Below are 27,136 nucleotides of genomic sequence, written 5' to 3'. Positions count from 1 at the left end.
TTTTTTTTGAGACGGAGTCTCGCTCTGTTGCCCGGGCTGGAGTTTTCTTTAGTTGACTTATAAATCTTGCAAAAATAGAAAGTTCCACTACCATGTAGACTGGACTCACTACGGCATACAACTTTATCCTTCCTATGGATATAGTATTTAGAATGGTGCTGTGATTAATATGACAATGAGAACATCAGGTTGAAATATGGTAAAGTCTGTGAAATAGACAAATAATAAACAACCTAATGAACCTTTAACTTTAAAAAATATCTTACCTTTTGTTGTGTTGTGGCATCCAGTGATTTAGGTGGAAAAGTACAAGGTATTCTTCCATGATGGATATGATATGGTAATAACAGGCTGGGATCTAATGGGACCCAGGGAACTGAGAGACTGGAAGGTACACCAGGAAGGCCGCAATGTGTTTTATACAAATTGTATGCTGTCCTAGTAACTTTTCCATCAGAGGCCTTATAGATCAGGAGTGAAGAATCTTCTGCTGCATGAGATAACAAGTAGGAACCCTCCTGCAAGCTAAATCCACAGAATGAAACTCAACCCACTGGCTCACTGTATCAATTTCAACAGCACTTTCTTAATCATAATCTATTAGTAAAACTGAAAATTATGAGAAGATCACATCACCTCTAAAACTTATGATAAAATAAGATTTAAGAAATCTTTAAAACTATTTTTATGCTTTTTAGGCAACTAATTTTACTTCTTACTCCAAAGTTCAGAACAGTTGATCATTTTCTTTTTGCTTTTATAGCAATTTGTAACTTTTCATTTAATGGGAAACAAAGAGTGTGCCTAATTCTGTAATCCGTAGATTAGACATTTATAGGTATCTATACTGAAAAGCATTCCTACAGCATTTTCATTCATTTAACACTGCAACTATATTGTACCTAATAATAGACAGATGACTAGATACAAAAGTGAAGATGACATGTTTGCTACACTGAGTAGTTTAAAATAAAGTGGAAGAAACAGTCAATGGAACAATCACAATACAACATGAGGTGCTATGAGGATAACAGAGACAACAGCAGCTAGCAGGTATTAAATGTTTATTATGAGCTAACTACTGTATTATAGCTTCACATCTATTTTCTCATTAGATCTTCCACAAGGCATATTAATTTAGGGTGATAAATAAAGAAATTAGAGATGCTAAGCAATTTGCCCAAAGTTCTGAGTATAGGCTTAGATATAAACCCAGGCATTTGAACTCCACAGGCCACACCCTTAATCACGATCCTCTACTGTAGCAATAACCAGCTATGTTGAACATCAAAACCACATTTTTCCTTTCTCCTTAGAAAGCTTTAAATAATTCAGTGTATCATCATAAAGAACTAAAGGGATATGAATAAATACATTGTGCTTTCTTGGGATTACACAGTCCTCCGGATCAAAGATGTTAAGGAGAACATCTGTTCTTTACCACAATATATTATTAAAAAAGAAAGATTTATCATACTTTAGCTATAAATATTTGCCTACAAACCTAGTAAGTTACATTTTCATCAATTTTTAAACTGAAAATAGGTGTTGACAATTGCTGTTATCCTCTGGAAATTTTTTTTCCTAATAACTTTCATATTTCCATATAAAGAAATGCATAATTATTTGATAGGAATAAATAACATTTCAAAGATTGAGCTTTAATCAATGAAAATCATATATCTTAACTACCTCCACTAAAAATGAAGAAAGCTTTCATTTACAGAAGAATGTATTAATATTTAATTCATGGAGAATGAGAGATACTCTAGGAAGGAGTATCTTACAAGTGCCATACATGTCTAATGTACATGGATGAATATAAACTATGGTAGGTGCCGGGCGCGGTGGCTCAAGCCTGTAATCCCAGCACTTTGGGAGGCCGAGACGGGCGGATCACGAGGTCAGGAGATCGAGACCATCCTGGCTAACATGGTGAAACCTCGTCTCTACTAAAAATACAAAAACTAGCCGGGCGAGGTGGCAGGCGCCTGTAGTCCCAGCTACTCGGGAGGCTGAGGCAGGAGAATGGCGTAAAAATCCGGGAGTTGGAGCTTGCAGTGAGCTGAGATCAGGCCACCGCACTCCAGCCCGGGTGACGAGACTCTGCCTCAAAAAAAAAAAAAAAAAAAAAAAAAAAATAAACTATGGTAGGTGGAATAATGACCTCCTAAAAATGTTTATGTTCCAAACCTGGAACCTATGAATATGTTACATGGCCAAAGGGAATTAAGGTTGCTAATCAACTGATTTTAAAATGGTCAAATTTTACTAATCATAATAGCCCTTAAATATAGAAGAAGAAGGCAGAAGAGACTCAGAGGGAGATGTGACTGTAGAAGTCCAGAGAGATGTGACTTAACTTGGCTTTGTAACTTTGAAGATGCAGGCAGGGAGCTACAAGGCAAGGGATGCAGGTGGCCTCTAGAAGTTACAAAAGGCAAGGAACAGATCCTTCCCAGAGCCTACAGGAAGGAACGTAGCTTTGCCAATGCCCTGATTTTAACTCAGTGAACCCTGTCAGACCTCTGACTTCACAACTGCAAAATAATAAATTTGTGTTGTTTTATAACATTAATTTTGTGGTAATCTGTTATAGCCACAATATAAAGCTAATACACAAACCAAATAAAATATTGATAATAAAATTTCAAAAAACATCTGGCAAATTTCATGCAAAAGCTTTTTATGTAACATGAAGAACAGAACATATAAAACAAAAATCCTGTCACATAATCACAGAGTATCAGAACTGAAAAGTACCTAGGAAGTTACTGCACTTGACACCATCATTTTACAAATAAGTAAACTGACATCAAGTTGGATAACAGAATTCTTCAGAACTAGAACTTTGAGATTTTAACTGTAAGTTCAGATTCAAGTTGTTTTCAAGTTTAACCTTTGGTAAGGGCATAAGAGAAGGAATGCAAACATTCATATAACAAAACAATTTGATATATCACCGGGGGAAAATCCATATTCTAAGACTTGCCCTGGACCTAAATGACTGTTCATTTAGCTCTGTGTCCCTTCCCTTCCCTTCCCTTCCCCACCTTCCCCTCCCTCCCCTCCCCTCCCCCCTCCTCTCTCTCTTTCTTTCTTTCTTTTCTTTCTAGAGGGAGTCTCACTCTGACACCCAGGCTGGAGTGCAGTGGCACATCTCACCTCTGCAATCCTGCCTCCCGGGTTCAAGTGATTCTCCTGCCTCAGCCTCCTGAGTAGCTGGGATTACAGGTGCATGCCACAACACCCAGCTAATTTTTTTTGTATGTTTAGCAGGGACAGGGTTTCACCATGTTGGCCAGGATAGTCTCGATCTTCTGACCTCGTGATCCATCTGCCTCGGCCTCCCAAAGTGCTGGGATTACAGGTGTGAGCCACCATGGTCGGCCTCTATGTTCTTTTTTTTATCTTGAAAGTGAAAATAATATAGCTATGGTGGGCTGAATAATGGTCCCCCACCATGATGTTCATATGCTAATCACCAGAACCTGTGACTGTATTACATTTAATGGTTTTGCAGGTGTGATTAAATTAAGGATTTTGAGATGAGGGGATTATCCCAAATTATGTGAGAAGGCCAAAAGTAATCACCAGGAACCTTATAAAAGGGAGGCAGGCCGGGCACGGTGGCTCAAGCCTGTAATCCCAGCACTTTGGGAGGCCAAGACGGTCGGATCACGAGGTCAGGAGATCGAGGCCATCCTGGCTAACCTGGTGAAACCCCGTCTCCACTAAAAAATACAAAAAACTAGCCGGGCGAGGTGGCGGGCGCCTGTAGTCCCAGCTACTCGGGAGGCTGAGGCAGGACAATGGCATAAACCTGGGAGGCGGAGCTTGCAGTGAGCGATGTGATGTGGACGCAGAGATCCAAGTGACATGCCCTGATGATGAAGGAAAGAGCCACAAGTCAAGGAATACAGGTGGTCACTAGAAACTGAAAAAGGTAAAGAGATGATTCTTTCCTCAGTCTACAGAAAGGACCAGCCCTGCTGACCTTTACCCAGTGAAACTGATTTTAGATTTCTGACCTCCAGAACTAAAAAGAGAATACATCTGCTTTAAGCCACCAAGTTAGTGGCAATGTGTTACAGCTGCAATAGAAAAACAACACACTAACAGACTTACAGGAAAATGTAATTGCAAGCTCATTAAAGCCAGATACTATCATATTATATTTTTACAATATAAATTTTTACATTTGACATAATTTTTGCATTTCTAGGTTATTTAGTCTCTATTCCTAACAGCACATTTTCAAAGTGAATTTTCAACTAAGAAAATCAGATATATCAAAGCAAAATGCCTAAAAAATACTTACCTACTTAATTTCTTTAGAATATGTTGGAGGATGTTAAATAAATTGGAAATCCTAATAAACAAAAGAAATTCATGTAAAATGAAACTGCAAAAAACTTACTTTTAGCAACTATAGCTCCTCAGGCAGAGAAATGCCCTCAATAACAACAACAAAAACAGCGGATGAGATAATGTAAAACAAAACATATTAAAACTTATTTCTATTTGGATTAAATTATGATATTTACTTAATTTTTGCCATTTTCTCTTTTTTTTTTTTTTTTTTTTTTTTCAGACAGAGTCCTGCTGTGTAGAACAGGCTGGAGTGAGTGCAGTGACACGATCTCCGCTCACTGCAACCTCCACCTCCCAGAATCAAGTGATTCTCTTGCCTCAGCCTCTCAAATAGCTGGGACTACAGGCATGCGTCACCACGCCCGGCTCATTTTTTGTATTTTTAGTAGAGATGGGGTTTTACCATGTTGGCCAGGCTGGTCTTGAATTCCTGACCTCAGGTCATCCACCTGCCTCGGCCTCCCAAAGTGCTGGGATTATAGGCATGAGCCACGGCGTCCGGCCAATTTTTGTCATTTCATGATTTCCTTTCATTATCATAATGTATTTGGCTTTTTGTGAGTCAGAGCAGTTGTAAAGAGATCACTATTTTATGTTCAAATTGTATACTTAAAAAAAAAAATGCTGGCCGGGCGCAGTGGCTCACGCCTGTAATCCCAGCACTTTGGGAGGCCAACGTGGGCGGATCATGAGGTCAGGAGATGGACACCATCCTGGCTCACATGGTGAAACCCTGTCTCTACTAAAAATATAAAAGATTAGCCGGGCGTGGTGGCGGTTGCCTGTAGTCCCAGCTACTCGGGAGGCTGAGACAGGAGAATGGCGTGAACCCGGGAGGCACAGCTTGCAGTGAGCCGAGATTGCACCACTGCACTCCAGTCTGGGCAACAGAGCAAGACTCCATCTCAAAAAAAAAAAAAAAAAAAAAATGATAAGAGGTCTTTAGTTAAGCTAATATGCCTAAGAGTTTGTCTTTCAGAGATGGTGGTGAATTAGCTTCCAAAAAAATTGATAGGTATGTTAAACCTGTGATGACAGAGAAGCCACTCACTCGTGATAGGATAGCTAAAGGTAAATACAGGTTTTTTTTTTTTTTTGAGACATAGTCTCGCTCTGTAGCCCAGGCTGGAGTGCAGTGGCGTGATCTTGGCTCACTACAAGTTCCGCCTCCTGGGTTCACACCCTTCTCCTGCCTCAGCCTCCCGAGTAGCTGGGACTATAGGCGCCTGCCACCACGCCTGACTAATTTTTTGTATTTTTAGTGGAGATGGGGTTTCACCGTGTTAGCCAGGCTGGTCTTGATTTCCTAACGTGATGCACCCACCTCGGCCTCCCAAAGTGCTAGGATTACAGGCATGAGCCACCGCGCCTGGCCAAATGCAGGTATCATTTTAAAAATTTCTTCAGTAGTTCTTCTAGACGTAAAGTCCGTCCATCGGTCCTTTCTTTCTTTTCTTTTTCTTTTTTTCTTTTCTTCTCTCTCTCTCCCTCCCTCCCTATTTTATTTTTTTGAGACGGAGTCTCACTCTTCTTGCCCAGGTTAGAGTGCAATGGCGCGATCTCGGCTCACTGCAACCTCCGCCTCCTGGGTTCAAGCCATTCTCCTGCCTCAGCCACCCAAGTAGCTGGAATTGCAGGTGTCCACCACCACACCTGGCTAATTTTTGTATTTTAGTAGAGATGGGGTAGAGATGGGGTTTCACTATGTTGTCCAGGCTGGTCTCGAACTACTGACCTCAAGTGATCTGCCTGACACAGCCTCCCAAAGTCCGGGGATTACAGGCATGAGCCACTGTGCCCGACCTCCTCCTTTCTTTTTTTAAAAAATGTTTTTCTTTGGGAAAAGCAAGGCAGGTAGAGACTAGGGTATGGAAACGCTTTTCTATTCACATATGTAACAAAGAGTTACTGTTCAAGAGAAGCAGTCCTTGTAATAGAAGCAGACATACTGAAGTACAGGCAGAGAGTTCAGATTTGGATCTGGGACCCTTAAAAAACTATGTCAAGCCTGTGAAGGCTGGAACTATGCAGCTAGTAGAAGTCAGAAACATTTCTTCTCCTAAGCAGGAATCAAACATATTAACTGCCAAGGCTGCAACTAGCTTAGCCGTGTGCTCTAGGGAACACCACTCTAATATTTCCTCATATATAAAATGGAGATAATACTACCACCAGCCTTTCCTAGGAATTTGTGAGATGAAAATGAGATAATATTCATAAGTTATTTTCCTTTGCATTTAGACTATTTAGAGTTCTGAGTACGATAAATTCATTTCAGTCTTGTGTATAATAACGCTTGGTAGAAGGGCAAACTTTGAGAAGTTAGACAGTCAGAGTTTTTGACTGTACTATCCTTTCTCTTTCCTGTAATGGAGTAAAATGTTTGCTTCCCATGCACAGTGGCCACTTTGGCTGTAGCCTCCCTTGTCTTAAGTAGAAGGGCTGGTGCTACTGGCATTATATTTAATTTGGAGATGGAGATAATATAAACGGATCACAAATTGGGTCTGGGCTCCATCAATGGATGAATGAATAAAGAAAATGTGATTACACACACACACACACACACACATACACACAGAGGTATACTCAGCCATAAAAGCAATGAAATTCTGGCCGGGTGCAGGGGCTCAAGCCTGTAATCCCAGCACTTTGGAAGGTCGAGACCGGCAGATCACGAGGTCAGGAGATCAAGACCATCCTGGCTAACGCGGTGAAACCCCGTCTCTACTAAAAAAATACCAAAAACTAGCCGGGCAAGGTGTCGGGTGCCTGTAGTCCCAGCTACTCGGGAGGCTGAGGCAGGAGAATGGCGTGAACCTGGAAGGCAGAGCTTGCAGTGAGCTGAGATCCGGCCACTGCACTCCAGCCTGGGTGACAAAGCGAGACTCCGTCACAAAAAAAAAAAAAAAAGAAATTCTGGTATTTGCATCATGGATAGAACTAGAAGTCGTTACATAAACCAGGCACAGAAAGACAAATACTGTATGCTGTCAATCATATGTGGAAGCTAAAAAAGTGGATCTCATGGAGATACAGAATAGCAGTTACAAGAGGCTGAGAAGGAAATGGATGGGAGAAGTGAGAAGTTGGTTAAGGGGTTAGGCACGAGGAATAACTTCTACTATTCAATACTATAGTAGGGAAATTACAGTTCATAATAATTTAGTGTATATATCAAAATATCTAGAAGGGAAGAATCGTAATGTTACTAACACAAAGATAAATGTTTGAGGTGAAGGATATTCCAATTATCTTGATTTGGTCACTACACATTGTATATGGGCATTAAAATATCACATGTAAGGCTGGGTATGGTGACTCACACCTGTAATCCCAGCACTTTGGGAGGCTGAGGCAGGCAGATCACCTGAGATCGGGAGTTCGAAACCAGCCTGACCAATAGGGAGAAACCCTGTCTCTATTAAAAATACAAAATTAGCTGGGCATGGTGGTGTATGCCTGTAATCCCAGCTACTCGGGAGGCTGAGGCAGTAGAACTGCTTGAACCCAGGAGGTGGAGGTTGCAGTGAGCCGAGATTGCACCATTGCATTCCAGCCTGGGCAAAAAGAGTGAAACTCCGTCTAAAAAAAAAAAAAAAAAAGTCACATGTACCCCCAAATATATATAACCGTCATCTATCAATAAACAAACAAAAACAAAACAAAACATACTGCTGGCCAGGCATGGTGGTTCATGCCTGAATCCCAGCATTTTGGGAGGCTGAGGCAGGCAGATTGCTTGAGTTCAGGAGTTTGAAAACAGCCCAGGCAACATGGTGAAACCCCATCTCTACGAAAAATACAAAAATGAGCTGGGCATGCTGGTGCATGCCTGTAGTCCCTACTCGGGAGGCTGAGGTGGGAGGATCCCTTGAACCAGGGAGGCTGAGGCTGCAGTGAGCCGAGATCACACCACTGCACTCCAGCCTGGGTGACAGAACAAGACTCTGTCTCAAAAACACAAAGAACAAAAACAAGACAAAACAAAACTGGGTCCAATGAGACTTCTATACATAAAAGGATTAAAAGTCTTGAAAATACTTTAAGCTTAAACAATATTTAAAGAAAAATTAATGATCACATTAACAAGTTTTTCAATTCTCACCACAAAGTAAACTTTCTTACTTGAGTGCTGAAAGCTTTTCTTTTAATTCTTCTGAGGTAATTTCTTCCAGCAGAAAAAGCTTTGAAGTAAATGCATCAATATGCCCTAAAATAAAATATCAAACTTAAAAAAAACAAGCAATTGCAGTATTTAGAAAACAAAAAACCAAGTTATCCTGTCTCCTTAAAGATGCTTTTACAAATTTTAATAACGGTAAATAAATTTTATATTTAGTAGAAATACACATTTTATTAAGTCGTAAGTACAGCTGTATTTTAAAATGACATAATTCAGATTATAAAACATTTATATTCATTCTAAAATATTTGCTGAATATATAAAAGTTTACACATGTCCAAACATACGAAATCATTTCAAAGCCTACAATTTATGAACAACAACTATTAAAATACTGGTGTTTCTAATTCCTATTAAAGTTACATTTGTATGGCGTTTGTGAGGAGAAATAAGTACATATTATCAAAACAAGCAGATAAAGTCAAATGTACAGGGGCTTTCTAAGACACACTTGGTTCTTAAGGTAAAAATTAGATTATGAAAATCTGGCTTCATATTTTTTAATTAGGCTGAGACAGTGGCTCAGCTGAGGTCAGGAGTTTGAGACCGGCCTGGCCAACATAGTGAAACCTCAACTCTACTAAAAATAATAAAAAATTAGCCAGGCATAGTGATGGGAGCCTGTAATCCCAGCTACTTGGGAGGCTGACACAGGACAACTGTTTCAACCCAGGAGACGGAGGTTGCAGTGAGCTGATACAGTGCCACTGCACTCCAGCCTGGGCAACAGAGACTCTGTCTCAAAAAAAATAAAAAAAAAATTATTAAAGCACACTGTAAGATTTCCTACAGTTAAAAAAAAAAAAATCAAAGCAGTCAGCTCCAAGTCTTACTTTTTTTTTGAGACAAAGTTTCGCTCTTGTTGCCCATGCTGGAGTGTAGAGGCACGATCTTGGCTCACTGTAACCTCCGCCTCCTGGGTTCAAGTGATTTTCCTGCCTCAGCCTGCCATGTAGATGGGATTACAGGTGCCCACCACCAGGCCCGGCTAACTTTTTGTATCTTTAGTAGATACTGGGTTTCATCATGTTGGTGAGGCTGGTCTTGAACTCCTGACGTCAGGTGATCCACCTGCCTCAGCCTCCCAAAGTGCTGGGATTACAGGCGTGAGTCACTGAGCCTGGCCAAAGTCTTATTTATTTATTTATTTATTTTAGACAGAGTCTGGCTCTGTCCCCTGGGCTGGAGCGCAATAGCAAGATCCTGGCTCACTGTAACGTCTGCCTCTGAGGTTCAAGCTATTCTTGTGCCTTAGCCTCCTGAGTAGCTAGGACTACAGCTGTGGGCCACCACTCCCAGCTATCCTTTTTTTTTTTTTTTTTTGTATTTTTGGTAGCGATGGAGTTCCATCATGTTGGCCAGGCTAGTCTTGAACTCCTGGCCTCAAGCAATCCACCTGCCTTGGACTCCCAAAGTGCTAAGATTACAGGTGTGAGCAACAGCACCCGGCCCCGACTCTTACTTTTTTTTACAAACACAATATGAATCTAGAATTCCAAAAAACAAAACAGCAAATTCTCAATATGATGCTTTTGTTTTTAAAAAGTAATGCATATATTCTAAAACAAAACAGGTTGAGAGCTAATACCAAGGTCCTGAAATATACCAAAGAAGAGTGACATAAAAGACAGTCCCGCGTTAAATGTTATATGATCAAGTCAACACAAAAATCGTAGGTATTGTACCATAGTTAAAAACATCAACTGGCATGATGAGAATATAACACGTATCAATGTTGAAAACAAATTGTTTTTATTTTTTAACTCCTAATATTTAGGTCTCAAAACAAATTACCTGGAAAGTTGATGTCAATCACTGGGACAATTAAAAATGCACATAATTTAATGTTTCATTTTCTTACCAAGCCCCCTTTCATTTGCTTTATGCTCATACACTCATTACACGGTGGCATTTCTAATAACAAAGACACATTGTAATGATTTAATAACCATAGAAAGGAAATATTAAGCATAACTTTTAGATGTTTATTAATCATGTCTTTGAGAAGACTAATAGTTCTTACCTTTTGAAAGAAATTCATTTAAAAAAGTATTGTATTATCGTATGTGTCAATTATGGTCTGTCAAAAATAACTATACAGAGAATACCATACTAAGTGCTCTGAGGATCTACCTCCTCAAAGAGTTCACAACTCTCTCAATCTGTGAGCTTTCTAATCTGTGGGCCTCAAATAAGATAATATATATGTGCTTAAGATACTCATCACCTCAGCCCTTCAGGTAGCTAAGCAATGCTGGGGATGGCAAAAGCTCCCTGGCTATTGCCCTTCAGCTACAAGCAATCTCTCTTATATATCCGTGCTGTACAAATATTTATGTGCATCAAGGTTGGAAAGCACTGATTTAGAGAGGACAAATAAAATCTATGTGTAATAAAAATACTTTATATACAAGCATTCATTCATACATACATGCACGTAAACATATACAAGCATACATGCATTCATATGTGTATACGGACTCCTTGCTTTGCATGTAGTGTGGGGACCATAAAAAATGACCATAAAGGCTGAAACCCTACAATTTTAACGATCAATGGGGAAAATTACAACTGTTTGGTTACCTTTGAAATTTTTGTCAAAACACTATAAATTATCAATCACAAACATATAGGAAAATGAACAGAACAGTAAAATATTTCAGTACACTTTAATTCAAAACACTAAAGTGTTTTATTTCTTTATGAAACGTTAGTGAAGAGCACTTTGAACAGTGCTTGTTATTAGGAAGGATGCATCTTTTCTTTTTATTCTTCTTGCACAACTTGTTATTAGGAAGGATGCATCTTTTCTTTTTCTTTTTTGAGACAGGGTCTCACTCTGTTGGCCAGGCTGGAATGCAGTGGCGTGATCTTGGCTCACTGCAACCTCCACCTCCCAGGCTCATGTGTTTCTCCTGTCTCAGTTTCCTGAGTAGCTGGGACTACAGGCACAAGTGACTAATGCCCAGCTAATTTTTTATATTTTTAGTAGAGACAGGGTTTCACCATGTTGGCCAAGCCAGTCTTTAACCCCTGACCTCAAATGATCCACTTGCCTGGGCCTCCCAAAGTGCTGGGATTACAAGCGTGAGCCACCTCACCTGGCTGGATGCATCTTTTCAATGCCATAGTGAACCGTTATATTCCTAAGGATCAGCTTCCGACACTGTATCCTTTGTGCTCTCAATATCATGAAATTATCTTCAGGAGTTTGTTTGGTGTAAAATCTTATGCCAGTGTCACCTGTTCATCCTTTATGTCACAACGCTTTCACTAAGTTTGTCTGGCAGCAGCAAATCTAGAGTCACTGGAACAATAGCAGTGCCAACATTCCCACTCTCTGCTATTTTCTCTGTAATTCCATTTATGTTCCATTCAAATTTCACTTCTGGCAGTATCACCTTTTGTTTCTTTGCTTTGCTTTAATATTTGTTGGCTGATTCTTTTGATTATCTACTTTGGTAAAATATCACATGGGTGTATCACTGGGAGACAAAGAGTCAACACAACTGCACACTCTGCTTTCTGTGCATGAGCTCAATGGGTACACAATAACCAATTATAAACAGACTTTGAAAGAAGTGACATGACTGGTCACTGATCATGATGTGCCTGTTATTTATGTAGTGATCTGTGGACTGAAGAGCCAGCAGTGAAGCTTATACTTTACACAATTACTGTTAACACACAGTCATAACTAAAACTTGTGCTTATTGAAACTATGAGCCAAGTGAGGACTGCCTGTATGTCAACTATAGAGAATTGATAAATATTAAAGGGTTGGAGGGTGGATGCAGAAGTTGCGATGAGACTATGTGGGAAATTGTCTTAAAGGAGCAAATCTTGAAGTTTTTATAGGGAAAAGATAAAAAGAGTACTGCAACTAGGGAAAGTAGGGAACATGTTTATAGCAAAGCAAAGCGAACAAACAAATCACAAGTGTGTTTATTCTACTGGAAAAAGAGACTATAAGCTATAGAATTGATTCTCAAAGTGTGGTCCCTAAACTAGCAGCATCAGTACCACCTGAGAAAGTCTTGGGTCCCAGTACAGACCTAGTGAATCAGACCCTCCAGGGTGGGGCCAGCAATCTCCACTTTTAAAAGCACTTCAAGTGATTTTCTTGAACATCTTCCTTAAATTAAAAGGGTATTATAACAACATTTTAAAAAACTCAAAAACTCAGATGTTTTTAAAATAGTATTTTAAAACATACTGCCCCCCATACCTACACCCCACCAAAAAAACCCCAAATCCCAAAACCATACAATACATGCTTTTCACCAAACACTTGGCACAGAAGCCAAAAATACTATCCCAGTACATTGAAATGAAAGGCTCACAAGAGGATAGGATTCACAGAGAATAATCAGCAGTTAGGATTACTTAGGATTTTAAAAAATAATTAAGATGAAGTAATCCACACAGTTGACGTTAAACTGTACATTTAAAAACTGAAACCTTAAATTTTTTTTTTTGGTCATGAATCTCCATTCTCTGTCAGTACTTTAAACAAAATTTCACTCATAAGTTTTTATTTGGTCCTTTCCTAAAATGGATGTGGCTGGCAAATTGCATTCAAGTAGCTAACATTGAGATTGTGAGATCTTTGGAGGAACATCGAAATTCTGGTTATAGACTGAAAATCACTACAAAAACTTCGAGTATGTATATGAAGGAAGAGGAGGGAGGCAGCATATCATCAATTAGTGCATTTAGCTACTTCCTTTTTTGAGTTAAGCAGAAAGAATCAATTATCTACTTAATGCTCTCATAAAACATGAAAACAAAATACTGATTAACCAAAACAGGAAAAACATTTTAAGTGAATAACCTTTCTTTAAGAAACACACCTTCATAGCATTTATTACATACAAGCAATCAAGCTAAGCACTATAATACAAAATTTTATTAGACTCAATACAGAATTTTATCAGACTCTGACCTTAAGCTGTTTATTGTCTAACAGGAAGAAGGGATAGGTGTTAAGAGAGAACAATAAAGTACGAAGAAACAATTCACAGAGAAGTAAAAGACCGCACTGAGAGATCAAAGAAAGCAAAAGACTACACAGAGGAGCAGTCTGAGATGATTAGGAGGGATTGAGATTTATGGGATGCATTGAGATGTTCGATACTGGACATTCCAGTGGGAGGAAATACTACCAATAATGACTAGTAAGTAATCTATTATGTGAGGATGTTAACTGTACATGAACTGAGCCAATGCAAATTGAACTCCAGGCTAATCCCCATGCCCCAGAAAAACACAACAAAAACAAAGGAAAAAGTCATTTCATCAAAATATTTGAGGTTTTAAAAGTAGTGTCATTATAAGAAAATTTCAAAACAAATGTATAGATCAATAGTTAATCAATTAAACAGTACCCTTAAAAGAAGCTTTTTTTAGAAAACAAACATATATTTTTGATTATACTATTAAATAAGTGTTTCTAAAATAGGTCAGCATGGTAGGTCATCCCCGTAATCAGAGCTCTTGGAGGCTAAGGTAGGAGGATTGCTTGAGGCCAGAAGTTCAAGACTAGTCTGGGCAACATAATGAGACCCCATCTCAATAAAAAACAAAAAAATTAGCTGGGCATGGTGGCACATGCCTGCAGCCCCAGCTACTTGGAAGGCTGCAGTAGGAGGATCACTTCAGGCCAGGAGTTTGAGGTTACAGTGAGCTATGATCACATGACTACACTCCAGCCTGGGCAACAGAGTGAGACCCTGTCTAAAAATAAATACATACATAAATAAAAACTAAAGTAAAAAGGTGCAGAATAGAAGTATTCACAATTGAATTTACAAGTATGTAATTACAAGGAAATTAAAAAGGAGAACAAAGACTTTTGTATAACTTACCAACATAAAACGAGCTGTTGGAATGCAATAAACTTTCAGTCCATAAGCGACAAAGTTCACTTTCAGTCAGAGCTTCAACTCCATAACAAGCTTGATACTCTACTTTTGGTAGTACATAAACTGGAAATTGCTGCAATGCAAGATTATACTTTTTCAAAGCTCTACTAATTTACTATTAATAATAAATACATTTGCCTATCCAACTTTGCCACTTTCAAAATGCTTTCAGGTAATCTTATTTCATCCTTTCAGTCACAGCAGGATTCACACTGTAAGATGGATACATTCAAGCCTGATGGATAGAAGAATGTTTGGTGCCAAAAGTTGGATGGATAAAAGAGATCTCTCCTCACCATTCCCATTTCTGACCAAAATTGACATACCTCCCCACATAGGCAAGGTTTGACTTGTCAGGGAATGTGAATGACAGCAGAATCCTTGCAACAGAGCCTATCATACACAGTTGTCCAAAGGCTCAAAGCTAGATGCTGGGAAGAACTGACTTTTTTACTAGTCATTCTCAAGAGGATAAAAAAGGTAGAATATTTTTGCTCCTTTAAAGCATGAGTCACACTGTCTCAGGCTCAAATACTCTGAGCAGCTTGTTTCATTGTACAAATGAAAGAGCAATAATGCCTACATTAAAACCTGTTTGTCATTATCTTCAATTTAATGGCTTTATTTCAGACATGAAGTATCTGACAAATTATCCATCCAAATTCACTGGTCAGGACACTACATAAGTAAAATGACTGTACCTATTACTGGTCTAAGGGAGCATAAGCAAAGAAATACATGTTATTCACTGTGCTTATGCTATATCTTCAAAGAAAACTCTACTCTTAACAGGAGTCTATTTCCAGTTGCAGAAAGAGAAACAGATGATTTAAGGTACTTAACTTGCACTGATAAGGCTAATTAGTACTTCTGAAATTATACTAAGATGTTACCATTTACAGATTTGAAAATATTTCATCAATATTTCTTAATTCTTGAAAGAGTGGGCTTGGCACAATGCTGGTGGTAAGAACAATTCAAATCCACTAATATTTTTGTTATCAACAGTAAGTGCAGTTTCATGTGATTGCCCCTGAACTACGTGCATGTGAGAAATCTGGCGATCTTGTTAAAATGTAGAATCGGGGGTAGAGTCCAAGGTTTTGCATTAATAACAAGCTATTGCTCCAGGGACCATATTTTCAGTAGGTAAGGCTTCCAGTGTGTCTTCTCAATTAAAAACAAAATTAAATGGGATTAGGATAATTTTATCATTAAAAGCATTTTACTATATAATCTAGCAAATGGTTATCTGCATGTGATTTAGTCTCTCATAACTTTAGAGCAAATACAAGGTCGAGATAAAGAAATTTGCTCAGGCTGGGTGTGGTGGCTCAAGTCTGTAATCCCAGCATTTTGGGAGGCTGAGGTGGGAAGATTACTTAAGGCCAGGAGTTCAGGATTAGCCTGGAAAAACTAGCAAGACCCTGACTCTATAAACAATTAAAAAAAAAAAAATTAGCTGGGCATGTGGCACATGCCTATAGTCCTAGTTACTCAGCAGGCTGTGGGAAGATCATTTGAGCCCAGAAGTTCAAGGAAGCAGTAAACTATGATTGTGCTACTGCACTCCTGCCTGGGCAACAGAGCAAGACTCTTGTCTCTTTTAAAAAAAGAATGAATGAAATTTCCTCAAGGACACATAGCTAGTTTATAGCAGAGTTAAAAAAGTTGACTGAGAAAAAGGATCACATTTCTGGATCAGAAATGGGTAACAGAGTTAATTTCACATATTTTTTAAAATTCAAAAATATGTATTATTTCTGAAAAGCAAATACTTTGGGAGATTTTCTTTGATAAACTACTCTATCTATAAAACCAAGTCCTAAAACCAGTTTTAATTTCTGTATGTATTCTACTGCCATCTCCAGGAAGCCAGGGGAAAAAAGGCCTGAACATTTCATCTTTGCTTAGTATCCCAAAATTGAAGTAAAAATTTAAGGATAATCAAAATTTTCATACTATAAAAATAAAATTTACTATTTTTTTCAGTGGCTCCCCAAGTAAAAGCTTTTCTTGGTTCTGTTCCAATTTTTCACATAAAGCACTTAGGATACTTGGTTAACTGAGACAGACAGTAATAGATATTATGAAATCATCCAAAGTTCCTGGGTGTGGATTTCATAATCATGTAACGAACTCAGAAAATCCTGTTTTATCTTGTGGTCCAAATTAGCTTTATTATTATTATTATTTTGTTTTGAGATGGAGTTTCACTCTTGTTGTCTAGGCTGGAGTGCAATGTCGCAATCTCAGCTCACTGCAACCTCCGCCACTTGGGTTCAAGTGATTCTCCTGCTTCAGCCTCCCGAGTAGCCGGGTTTACAGGTGCACCACCACGCCTGGCTAAGTTTTGCATTTTTTTAGTAGAGATGGGGTTTCGCCATGTGGACCAGGCTGGTCTTGAACTCCTGGCCTCAGGTGATCTACCTGCCTCGGCCTCCAAAAGAGTTGGGATTAGAGGCGTGAGCCACCGTGCCTGGCCTAGCCTCTTTATTTTATCCCATCACTTTAGACTGGCTGATGTTTTAAGTTTTCCTTTAAAGTGCAACTCTCATTAAGCAGAGTTTTGGTAAGGAAACATAAATGATACTGGAAACTAAAATGACAACTAAATTGAAGAACCGAGGAAAAACAAAGAGGAGATGAGGTTCTTGGACAGCAGAGGTTGAAGAGACTTCTAAGTATTTCAAAGCTCTATTTAAGCAAGTTGGTTTTTAGGTAGGAAATACTAATGGGGGATGTACTTTTACCTAATTAGTTTAAATAGTACTACTTACAACATTTTCTTTTTTCTCTTTTTTTGTTTGAGACAGAGTCTCACTCTGTTGCCCAGGCTGGAGTGCAGTGGTGCGATCGTGGCTCACTGCAAGCTCCGCCTACCAGGTTCACACCATTCTCCTGCCTCAGTCACTCGAGTAGCTGGGACTACAGGCGCCTGCCACCTATGCCTGGCTAATTTTTTGTATTTTTAGTAGAGACGGGGTTTCACTATGTTAGCCAGGATGGTCTTGATCTCCTGATCTCGTGATCCACCCACCTCAGCCTCCCAAAGTGCTGGGATTACAGGCATGAGGTACCCCACCCAGACCAGTTATTCTTTAATATGATACAGTAGTCAGGAAGTACTCCACAAGGATCAGTACTAGAACATCACTAGTCTGGATACACCTGATCTCTACCTCAAAACACATTGACATTCAAAGTGGTCAGTGATGATTCTTATTGGGTAGTAAGTTAGATAACGAGACAGAGACACCAAAACTTGTTTTTTTAAAGTGTACTGTGACAAATATATACAACAGAAAAAATCCTCAAGAAAAATTAAAGGAAACACACTTTAATATTACATACTCAATTATAATATAGAAGATTCCCTTTATCAGAATTCAGCAGTTATACACAAAAAAATGCAAACTAATCTGAAAGAGAATTTCAAATATGAAAAATTATTAAAAGAAGTAATTATTCAAATTGCAGCAATACATTTTTTTCCTGAGGAAAATATTTATATCAAACCCCAAAGAAACAACAGGGAGAAAAAGAAAGGAAGAGATTTGGTCTTCTAACAATCCTGAAAAGACCTTAAATGTGTGTGAAAGGCCATCTTTCAAAAGTTCTACTTGGACTTCTAAAGTAAGTCAAGAAGAGCCCCAAAGTAAGAGAGAAAAGAGCTCGAGTTCACATGTAATAACGGAAATCCAAATTCCCAGAGAAAACAGGAATATATGTGCCAATCTAGATGTAATCTATGATGATGCAGTTTTTTATAAAGTTTATACAGGTGGAGTATCCCTTATCTGAAATGCTTGGGACCAGAGGTGTTTCAGATTTTGGAATATTTACATATACATAATAAGATATCTTGGGGACAGGACTCAAGTCTAAACACAAAAATTATTTATGTTTCACACCTACCATATACATAGAGCCTGAGGGTAATTTTATACAATATTTTATATAATTTTACAAATGACACCAAGTTTTGACTGGATTTTGGACTGTGATCCATCATATGAGGTCACGTGTGGTGGAATTTTCCACTTGTGATACCATGTCGGAGCTCAAAAGCTTTCAAACTTTGCACCATTTTGAATTTTGGATTAGGGCTGCTCAATTTGCATATTCCAAGCATGAATGTTACTGGCATTTATGACTACTATATAGAAACACTTTCCCTTATTAAAATTGATCTTAGTATTTTAGTAAAAAAAAAAACAAACAAAAAACAAAATTCAACCTGAAGATACTACTAAGAGTGCTCAACAATTTAAACTTCATAGTAATGGCATGTTAAGTATCTGTTCATTATTTACGTGATCACATTCTAATTCCGCAAAGAACAACTTACTCTTCGGATTTTCTTCCGTTTTTTCGAACGTGGTCTTGTCTCTATCCTCTGGACACTGCAGCGTACGAGTAACAACAGGTCTTGCAGGCTAAATAACTTATACACAAAATTTCCTTCCTGAGGAGCTAGGTATTCCGATGTATCTTCAACATAGTCCTGAAGTTCATACGGCAAACCTTTAAAAATAGTATTTCTTATTTTTATTTTTTTAATTTTTTTTTTTGAGACGGAGTCTCGCTCTGTGGCCCAGGCTGGAGTGCAGTGGCCGGATCTCAGCTCACTGCAAGCTCCGCCTCCCGGGTTTACGCCATTCTCCTGCCTCAGCCTCCTGAGTAGCTGGGACTACAGGCGCCCGCCACCTCGCCCGGCTAGTTTTTTGTATTTTTAGTAGAGATGGGGTTTCACCGTGTTAGCCAGGATGGTCTCGAACTCCTGACCTCGTGATCCACCCGTCTCGGCCTCCCAAAGTGCTGGGATTACAGGCTTGAGCCACCGCGCCCGGCCTGTATTTCTTATTTTTAAAATACATTAGCTCTTTACTCAGCATAATCAAGGACATAACAATTCAATTACCTATTTTTAAACTTCTATCATGTTTAATTTTCTACTTCTCTGCCTAATGGACCCTCACACTATTACCATTTCTGTTTACTTTTACTGGAACTGCAGTAAGAGCTGAAATCCTAGCTTTAAGGTTCTTCTTCTTTTAACCTTCACTAACTCTAGGCAAAGTATAAATTCGTGAGACAACATACAATGTGAGAAAAGAAAAAGAGTTTAAAAAGTAACGCTATTCCTAATCTAGGCAGAGCTGAGGAGCTGGTTTTTTCACAAAACCGAAAAGTATAAAACTGCAGTCCAACACCAAGTATAAATAATTTTTAAATCAATCAATGTTTATGATTATTCTGGATGCACTTACCCTTCATCAGTTTGACAAATCACTTTACTGTAGCTTAGCAGTCACTGTACATGTTACATAAACACAAGTCACAAGACCCATACGCCTTTGTATACATATCTAGAGAGGACATTTTGGAAGCTGAAATACTGATCAACAGACTGAAAAAATGAAATATCAATGACTATATGACAATTACAAAACAGGTTGTAACAAAGTAAAGGAATGAGGGAGAAAAACCTAAGGAAAAAGAACAAGTAAAACGCTGTAAGCTCTTCGTAAATATTTACTTACGTCCTTTTGGCTTCTGAAATGCAGAAGGCCATCCAGATTTCGGCCAACTAGAGGAGTCTGAAGGGCCAGACAATTGCTCAGAAACAGAAGCCTGTTTAGAATTTTCTGAATTCATTAAGGGCAATTCAGGTACTTTTCTGGAAATTGGCTTTAAGAGCTCATCCTGCATTTTTAAAATCTCTCCAACTGGATCAAATTTTTTATATACTCGTTTGATTGGTTTTTTTAAAACACATGACTCTTCTGGACTACAAGCAGTATTAGTCTGGTTTCCTACAGAAGCCTGTCCTGAAGAAGAATTTGGACTAGCTGGTCTAGAACTTAAGTTAGAACTCACAGCAGCTGTCTTTCCATCACTATTATTTTTATACTCTGTATCAATGATTAAACACTCCTCATCTGTATCACTGCTGCAGAGAACTGTATCTTCAGTTTTAGCTGCTTCTGATCGAACAGTCTTTTCCTTTGAGCTGTCTAGGTTTTCCAGAACATTAGGTCTTTCACCATCAGCATGTACCATATGTACAGTCATATCATTTTTATTAGAAGTTTCAATTTCCTGAGAATTTTCTAACTGTAAGGCATCAGATGTTTTCAAGTCACTATCTTGCATCAAAGGCTTGTCAGAATTTGATACCTTTTCACATGATTCAAATCCCTGATTATCTTTATTTTTGCACTCCTCAGGGCCACCATCCATACCAGTGACCAGCTGTTTCTCCTTTTGCAATTGTTCCATGAGAATCTGAGATAAACTTCTAGAATTAGCAGAAATGTCTGGTGCACTTGGTGCCACAGTTGTAGTTCCTGCTTTGGGGGCTGTAGGAGCATCTGTCATTTTAGGTACTGTGGAAGTACTGGCTGGACTTGGTGACTTTGATGCTTTGGTGGTGGTTACTCCAAAAGTTTCAAGTTCTGTGACATCATCATCAAAATCCAGATACAAGTTTTCAAGACTCTCAATTTTTCGGCACTCATTGACTTCACAGGACATCTGAAGTAAATAAATTGGTAAAGTATTAGTAAAAATTTCAAGCCACCCTACCTATCTCTTAATGTCCGTATCCCTCTCATACATACTTCATGCTCTTTTAAAGTAGAAAGAAAAGTCTAATGGTTATAAAAGGTTCTTGCTTAAGATGACAACAAACTACTACCAACTATTATTAACCTTATCTTCCCATTGAAATGTTCATGATAACAGGCAAATTTGCCAAGTTGTAATAGCACAAGAAATGGAACATTTACGAACTACCACATCTCAAGAGGAATTTCAACTAATCAAAAAAAAAAAAAAAAAAAAAATAGACAAGACCACAAAAAAGAAATGTAGAGCCAAACGGGAGGTAGATTTTCATTTGTATCTATAGACTCTTGGAGAGACACTTGGTTTTAGCTGACCAGGAGGAAAGTCCCTCTGCCACTGTGAGGGCACTGCTTTCTAACGCGACCAGAGAAGTGTCGCCAGCTTCTGGTGCATGCTTAGTATCAACCAGTGACTTTCTTTCCACAACTACTCAGGGAAAACAACTCTCAGCAATAAAAGATGGGGTAGAAATGGACAGAAGGTGGTTTATTGTAGTCTGAGACATGAAGTCAAAAATGTTGTTTTTCATGTGCTGTTTTGGCAATGGAAAAGCTACACACAGCTTTAACTTACTCAGGAATACACTGTCCCCTCTACAAGTAGACAAATACCAGAAGATCTCTCTTCAATCTGACAGAGCACTTTAGATACCATAGAAATTTGGTAATTGGTCATGTACATCCACTAGCCTTACAGTGCAGGATTTAAGAGAAAGGTTCTAACAGTCACCAGTATTGAGTAAGAAAGATCAACTCATGTAAGTTACTTAACCTCAATGAACCTCAACTGCCTCATCTCTAAAACAGGTATAGCAGGGGCATCTTCTTGGATTTGTTCTAAAGATTAAGTGAGAAATTATACATAGAAAAATCTCTTGGCATAGTGCCTGTCACATAATAAGTAACCTCTCAGTAAATGGTAGCTAGTGAATGGTAATTCCTACTAAAAGACTACCAAATTCAGTAAAAAAGTAAAATTAAACTAATGCTGCTTACGTGAGGCATTCCTACACAAAAAGGTTAAAAACAAAACAACTACAGATGCCGTCAAGAGATAAAAAGAGGAAGAATAGCAGTGTAAGTGTTAGACAAAGCAGAATTCAAGGCAAAAAGCGTTAGACAGAAAAGAGAGAAATGCTAGTCTGAAAAAAGAGAAAATCCATGATAAACAGATGGTGGTCATAAATTTTTATTACACAAACTGAAAAATAAAAGAAAAAGTTGACAGAAACACAATTATACTAGGTCAATGAGATACTGTCTCTAACTAAAAAATAAAAAAAATACAGAAGGTATGAATAATATTAAATAATGAGAATATACATGAAAGATTGAAAATATATAGGTAAACAGATTACAAAGATGAACTTTTTCCCTTCCCCCAAGAATCCAAAGGGCATTTCAAAACATGCACTATAAATTAATATACAAAGAAAATCTCAATATAGACCAAAGCAGAATCTGATAAAGTCTTATTCTATGTTCAGAAGGAAATAAAATTAGATATCATTAAGAAAAATGTTAACAAACAATAAACTCAAGCACTTGGAAATTTAAAAACATTCCAAATGGTTGGACTACACAAATCAAAATAATTACAGAATACTTAGCAACAAAAATTAGGCTAATAGACATTAAGAAGTATAATAATTTGAGGCTACAAAAAAATGCATTATCCTCCTCTCATTGTTAGTTACTTTCCTAGGTGTCTGAAGACACCTGTAACGCAGAAAAAGCATTTTACTCCAAGTTCAGGGCCCGAAAACTCAGGCTACAATCTCAGAGAAGGCTCATTTACTTCTGGTTCACCCTGACTTCTGAGATGCAGCCCCTTTGGGGTCCAGGCCCTTGGTGGAAAACTGAACTTTTCCTTTTATCCCTCTAGTCTTATGATGTTGCCAAAAGCACAGTTCATTTTCTTAGTTGCCTCTTCAGAACTGGCAAATATAATCCAAGGCAAAAATGACCCTAAGTAATAGGCTGACCTTCTAGGGATCCTGTCTTCTTCAGTACCTCAGCCCTGTAATTCCTCACTATCTTGTTAGCTTTTTGATGCTTCTAATAAAGACATTTTAATATCTGTCCAGCTTTTTTAGATGTCATCAATAAAAGGAGGGTCCAAATTACCTGGCCTACCATTGTTTTTTTTTTTTTTTGAGACGGAGTCTGGCTCTGTCGCCCAGGCTGGGCTGCAGTGGCCAGATCTCAGCTCACTGCAAGCTCCGCCTCCCGGGTTTACGCCATTCTCCTGCCTCAGCCTCCCGAGTAGCTGGAACTACAGGCACCCGCCACCTCGCCCGGCTAGTTTTTTGTATTTTTTAGTAGAGATGGGGTTTCACCGTGTTAGCCAGGATGGTCTCAATCTCCTGACCTCGTCATCTGCCCGTCTCGGCCTCCCAAAGTGCTGGGATTACAGGCTTGAGCCACCGCGCCCGGCCAAGGCCTACCACTGTTGAAAGAAGCCACTGCCAATTTTTATCCTTCTTCTACCTCGTGTTTCTTCTTGTTACTGCCTGACATTCACCTCAATATAAGTTGTAGGCAGACTTTTAAAAGTAAAATGTGTAAGAAGAAAACAAAAGTTAAAAGTGCTTTATGACATGTGTCTCATAAAAATATAAAAAGGCAAATGGCAAAGAGAAAAACATAAACAAATATAAAAACCAAAAGGCCAATATCCTTAAAATTATATGAGCTCTTAAGTACAATAAAAACATTTCTATATTTTATTTTATTTTATTTATTTATTTTTTTTGAGATGGAGTCTCGCTCTGTCTCCCGGGCTGGAGTGCAGTGGCCGGATCTCAGCTCACTGTAAGCTCCGCCTCCCGGGTTTACGCCATTCTCCTGCCTCAGCCTCCCGAGTAGCTGGGACTACAGGCGCCCGCCACGTCGCCTGGCTAGTTTTTTGTATTTTTTAGTAGAGACGGGGTTTCACAGTGTTAGCCAGGATGGTCTCGATCTCCTGATCTCGTGATCCGCGCGTCTCGGCCTCCCAAAGTGCTGGGATTACAGGCTTGAGCCACCGCGCCCGGCCATTCTATATTTTATTTTAAAATTTTGTTTGCTTCCTCATTTTACTCAAGTCTCTGTTCACATTTCCTGTCCTCAGAAAAGCCTTCTTAATCATGAATATAAAATGACCCCTTTCCCACCCATATCTCTATTTCCCCTTAGCCTACTCTATTTTTCTCCATAGCATTTATCACTACCTGCTTTTTTACTGTATTTGGGCCCTCTACCACTTACTTAAGGTCTGGGGAAAATAGGTTTTGTTTTTATTCACTGCTGCTTCCTCCCTGCATGGAATGGTATCTGCTCAATAAAAACTTACGGAATGAATGAATCAAGTTCTCTATAAACAATGTATTTAAAAATCATGGAAAAAATATTTTAAAATACAGAATAATAAAAACTAATATTTACTGAGTACCAAGTGTTACTCTAAATGCTTTGTATGTATAAATTCATTTAAACCTGAACAATCCTATGAGTTAGGTAATATCATGATGCCCATTTTACAGATAAGCAAACTAGACACAGAGATATTATGTAATCTGCCCAAGGTCACACAGCTACTAAGTATACTGAAGATTAACAATCTGGCCAAATACTTTCTGTACCAATCAAACTAAACTCATCTGTTCCTTTTCACGCTTAAAAACTTAGATATGGGTCAGGTGCAGTGGTTCACACCTGTAATCCCAGCACTTTGGGTGGCTGAGGCAGGTGGATCACCTGAGGTCAGGAGTTTGAGACCAGCCCGGCCAACATGGTGAAATCTCGTCTCTACTAAAAATACAAAAAAATTAGCCGGGTGTGGTGGTGCACACCTGTAATCTCAGCTACTCGGGAGTCTGAGGCAGAAGCATCGCTTGAACCCAGGAGGCGGAGGTTGCAGCGAGCAGAGATTGCACCACTGCACTCCAGCCTGGGTGACAGAGCGAGGTTCCATCTCAAAAAAATAAAACTCTTGAATACGAATGAGACCAATTAAACAAAACCTCACATTAACCACCACCATCAACGAGTTTTCACTACATACATAACTAAAAACTGTGCTCACCCTTCAACGTAAAATATCAAACTTAACCCTCATAATAACCTTGTCAAGTAGGTACTACTTGCTTTCATGTATGAAAAGAGAAAACTGAGGCTGAGGGAGGTTAAGTTAGTTGCCTAAAGTCTACCCAGACTTGAAATTCAATTTAAGTTTGAATCTAAAGCCTGTATTTTTAACTACTAGGTTTAGGGATTTGCAATAAAACTTTATGCTTCAAAAGGATAAACAAGTACATTCCCCTTAGGGGGGAAAAAACATTACATACGTCCATTTCAGGTATAAACTCTTCAGGTTTGTCCATAAAGACTGCAGAGACTGGAACAGATGTGTTTTTGGACATCATAAATTTTAATGGAACTTCATGAAAGACTTGATTTCTCTCTCTCATAGTCATTTTCTTTTGGGGAAGTGGTGAATTAATATATATTACTTTAACTGGTTTTGAACCTTAAAACAGAAACCAAAGAAAGAGGTGATTAGTATTTAATCATGATATATTTTTTAAAAACAAGATGTATGACATAAGGATCAACAAACAGAGAGACACAGGAGAATGGCAGCACATGTCCCATATATTTGCTACCCTTAGACTAGAAGATATTAAAGTCCTTAGAAATCTAAGAAAATCCAACTGGCAGGAGAAAAATGTCTTCCTAACAATGTTTAAAAAGGATTTCTGGTTTTTACTGTTATATTCTTACTGTCATTATTACTCAGTTTCTTATAGGAACTTGCAAAAAATGATGAAATATTTATCAGAGAATATATTACATTTAACTCTAATTTGTAGTTTTGTTTCAATAGACATAATCTTTCACTTATTATATTTATGCTGTAACGTATAATATTAATTCTGAAAGATATTTAAAAAATAAAAAATTAAGTATGAATCAAAACAGGAGGGAAATAATTTCTTATATACAGGAATTAATATGCAAAAATTTTATTGTCGAAAGAAAGACTACCCTAAGCTTATATGTATAGACTTACTGTAATTCCAAATTCCAGTAACAGACAAGTAAATAAGTCATCGAAATTCACACATTTGAGGTTGTCTACTAAAGTACTACATTCCTTTGATTTCCGTGAAAAACAGAACCACCTGACTATTTCATGTATTTCTTGGCCACTCTCACCCTTAAATATGACTACAGGTGCTGCAGACCTAATTAATTCATTTAGTAGTGCTGAGCCTATAGTAGCTTTATACATAAAAAATTTCACTGAATGTAAGTGTCAAACTTACATCCTCCTTAAATCAGTGCTTTGATATCTGACAACTGACCACCTATATTTAGACAGCTGAAATGAAATGGTTCCAACCTCTTTTTTTTTTTTTTTCTCTTTTTAAATTTTACTTTAAGTTCGGGGATACGTGTGGAGAATGTGCAGGTTTGTTACACAGGTATACATGTACCATGGTGGTTTGCTGTACCTACCAACCTGTCATCTAGGTTTGAAGCCCTGCACGAATTAGGTATTTGTCCTAATGCTCTCCCTCCCCTTGCCCCCCCACCCCTCGAAAGGCCCCGGTGTGTGTTGTTTCCCTCCCTGTGTCTATGTGTTCTCATTGTTCAACTCCTATTTATGAGTGAGAACACACTGTCCAACCTCTCTTTTTTGAGAGCATTATTTGACATAGCAAATCACAAACCTGCAACAGGTATTACTTGAATAAACACTGGAATTTCCCACTGTTCCTTGTACGTTGGTCCATGATTATTTAATAAAGTAAATAATGATTGACTAGTTAGAGCTATCTGAGGGTGATATCTGGAAACAAGCTTCTCTGCATTTGGATCTTTACTAATATCCTGAAAAACAACAAGTAATTTGTTACTTGGTTATACTTATTGAAAATTTCTTCAATAAAGTAAAGAACAAGAAAAGTCAGAAAGGAGACTTTAGGACAATCGGGTTAGACATATTTTGTGAGATATAAAAGATTATTTAGGAA

The 27,136-nt window shown here is 38.3% G+C and overlaps 1 protein-coding gene across 5 annotated transcripts in view; it reads right to left on the bottom strand.

Annotated features, from left to right (window-relative positions):
- ICE2 (interactor of little elongation complex ELL subunit 2) overlaps nt 1-27,136 on the bottom strand; it is a 58,199-nt gene that overhangs the window by 7,094 nt on the left and 23,969 nt on the right. For all 5 annotated transcript variants that reach the window (XM_023228587.2, XM_023228585.2, XM_023228586.1 and 2 more), the window contains 8 exons: nt 26,834-26,993; nt 25,445-25,626; nt 20,031-21,024; nt 18,836-19,011; nt 14,428-14,557; nt 8,503-8,587; nt 4,322-4,372; nt 267-525 (listed from right to left, as the gene is read on the bottom strand). In XM_023228587.2, the coding sequence (XP_023084355.1) occupies nt 267-525; nt 4,322-4,372; nt 8,503-8,587; nt 14,428-14,557; nt 18,836-19,011; nt 20,031-21,024; nt 25,445-25,626; nt 26,834-26,993 (2,037 nt within the window). The remainder of the gene's footprint in view (nt 1-266; nt 526-4,321; nt 4,373-8,502; nt 8,588-14,427; nt 14,558-18,835; nt 19,012-20,030; nt 21,025-25,444; nt 25,627-26,833; nt 26,994-27,136) is intronic.

The sequence above is a fragment of the Piliocolobus tephrosceles genome, chromosome 6 (assembly GCF_002776525.5).
Source record: "Piliocolobus tephrosceles isolate RC106 chromosome 6, ASM277652v3, whole genome shotgun sequence".
Classification (NCBI taxonomy): domain Eukaryota; kingdom Metazoa; phylum Chordata; class Mammalia; order Primates; family Cercopithecidae; genus Piliocolobus; species Piliocolobus tephrosceles.
Note: the sequence above shows the minus strand (reverse complement) of the source record. Positions and strands in the feature narration are given on the sequence as shown.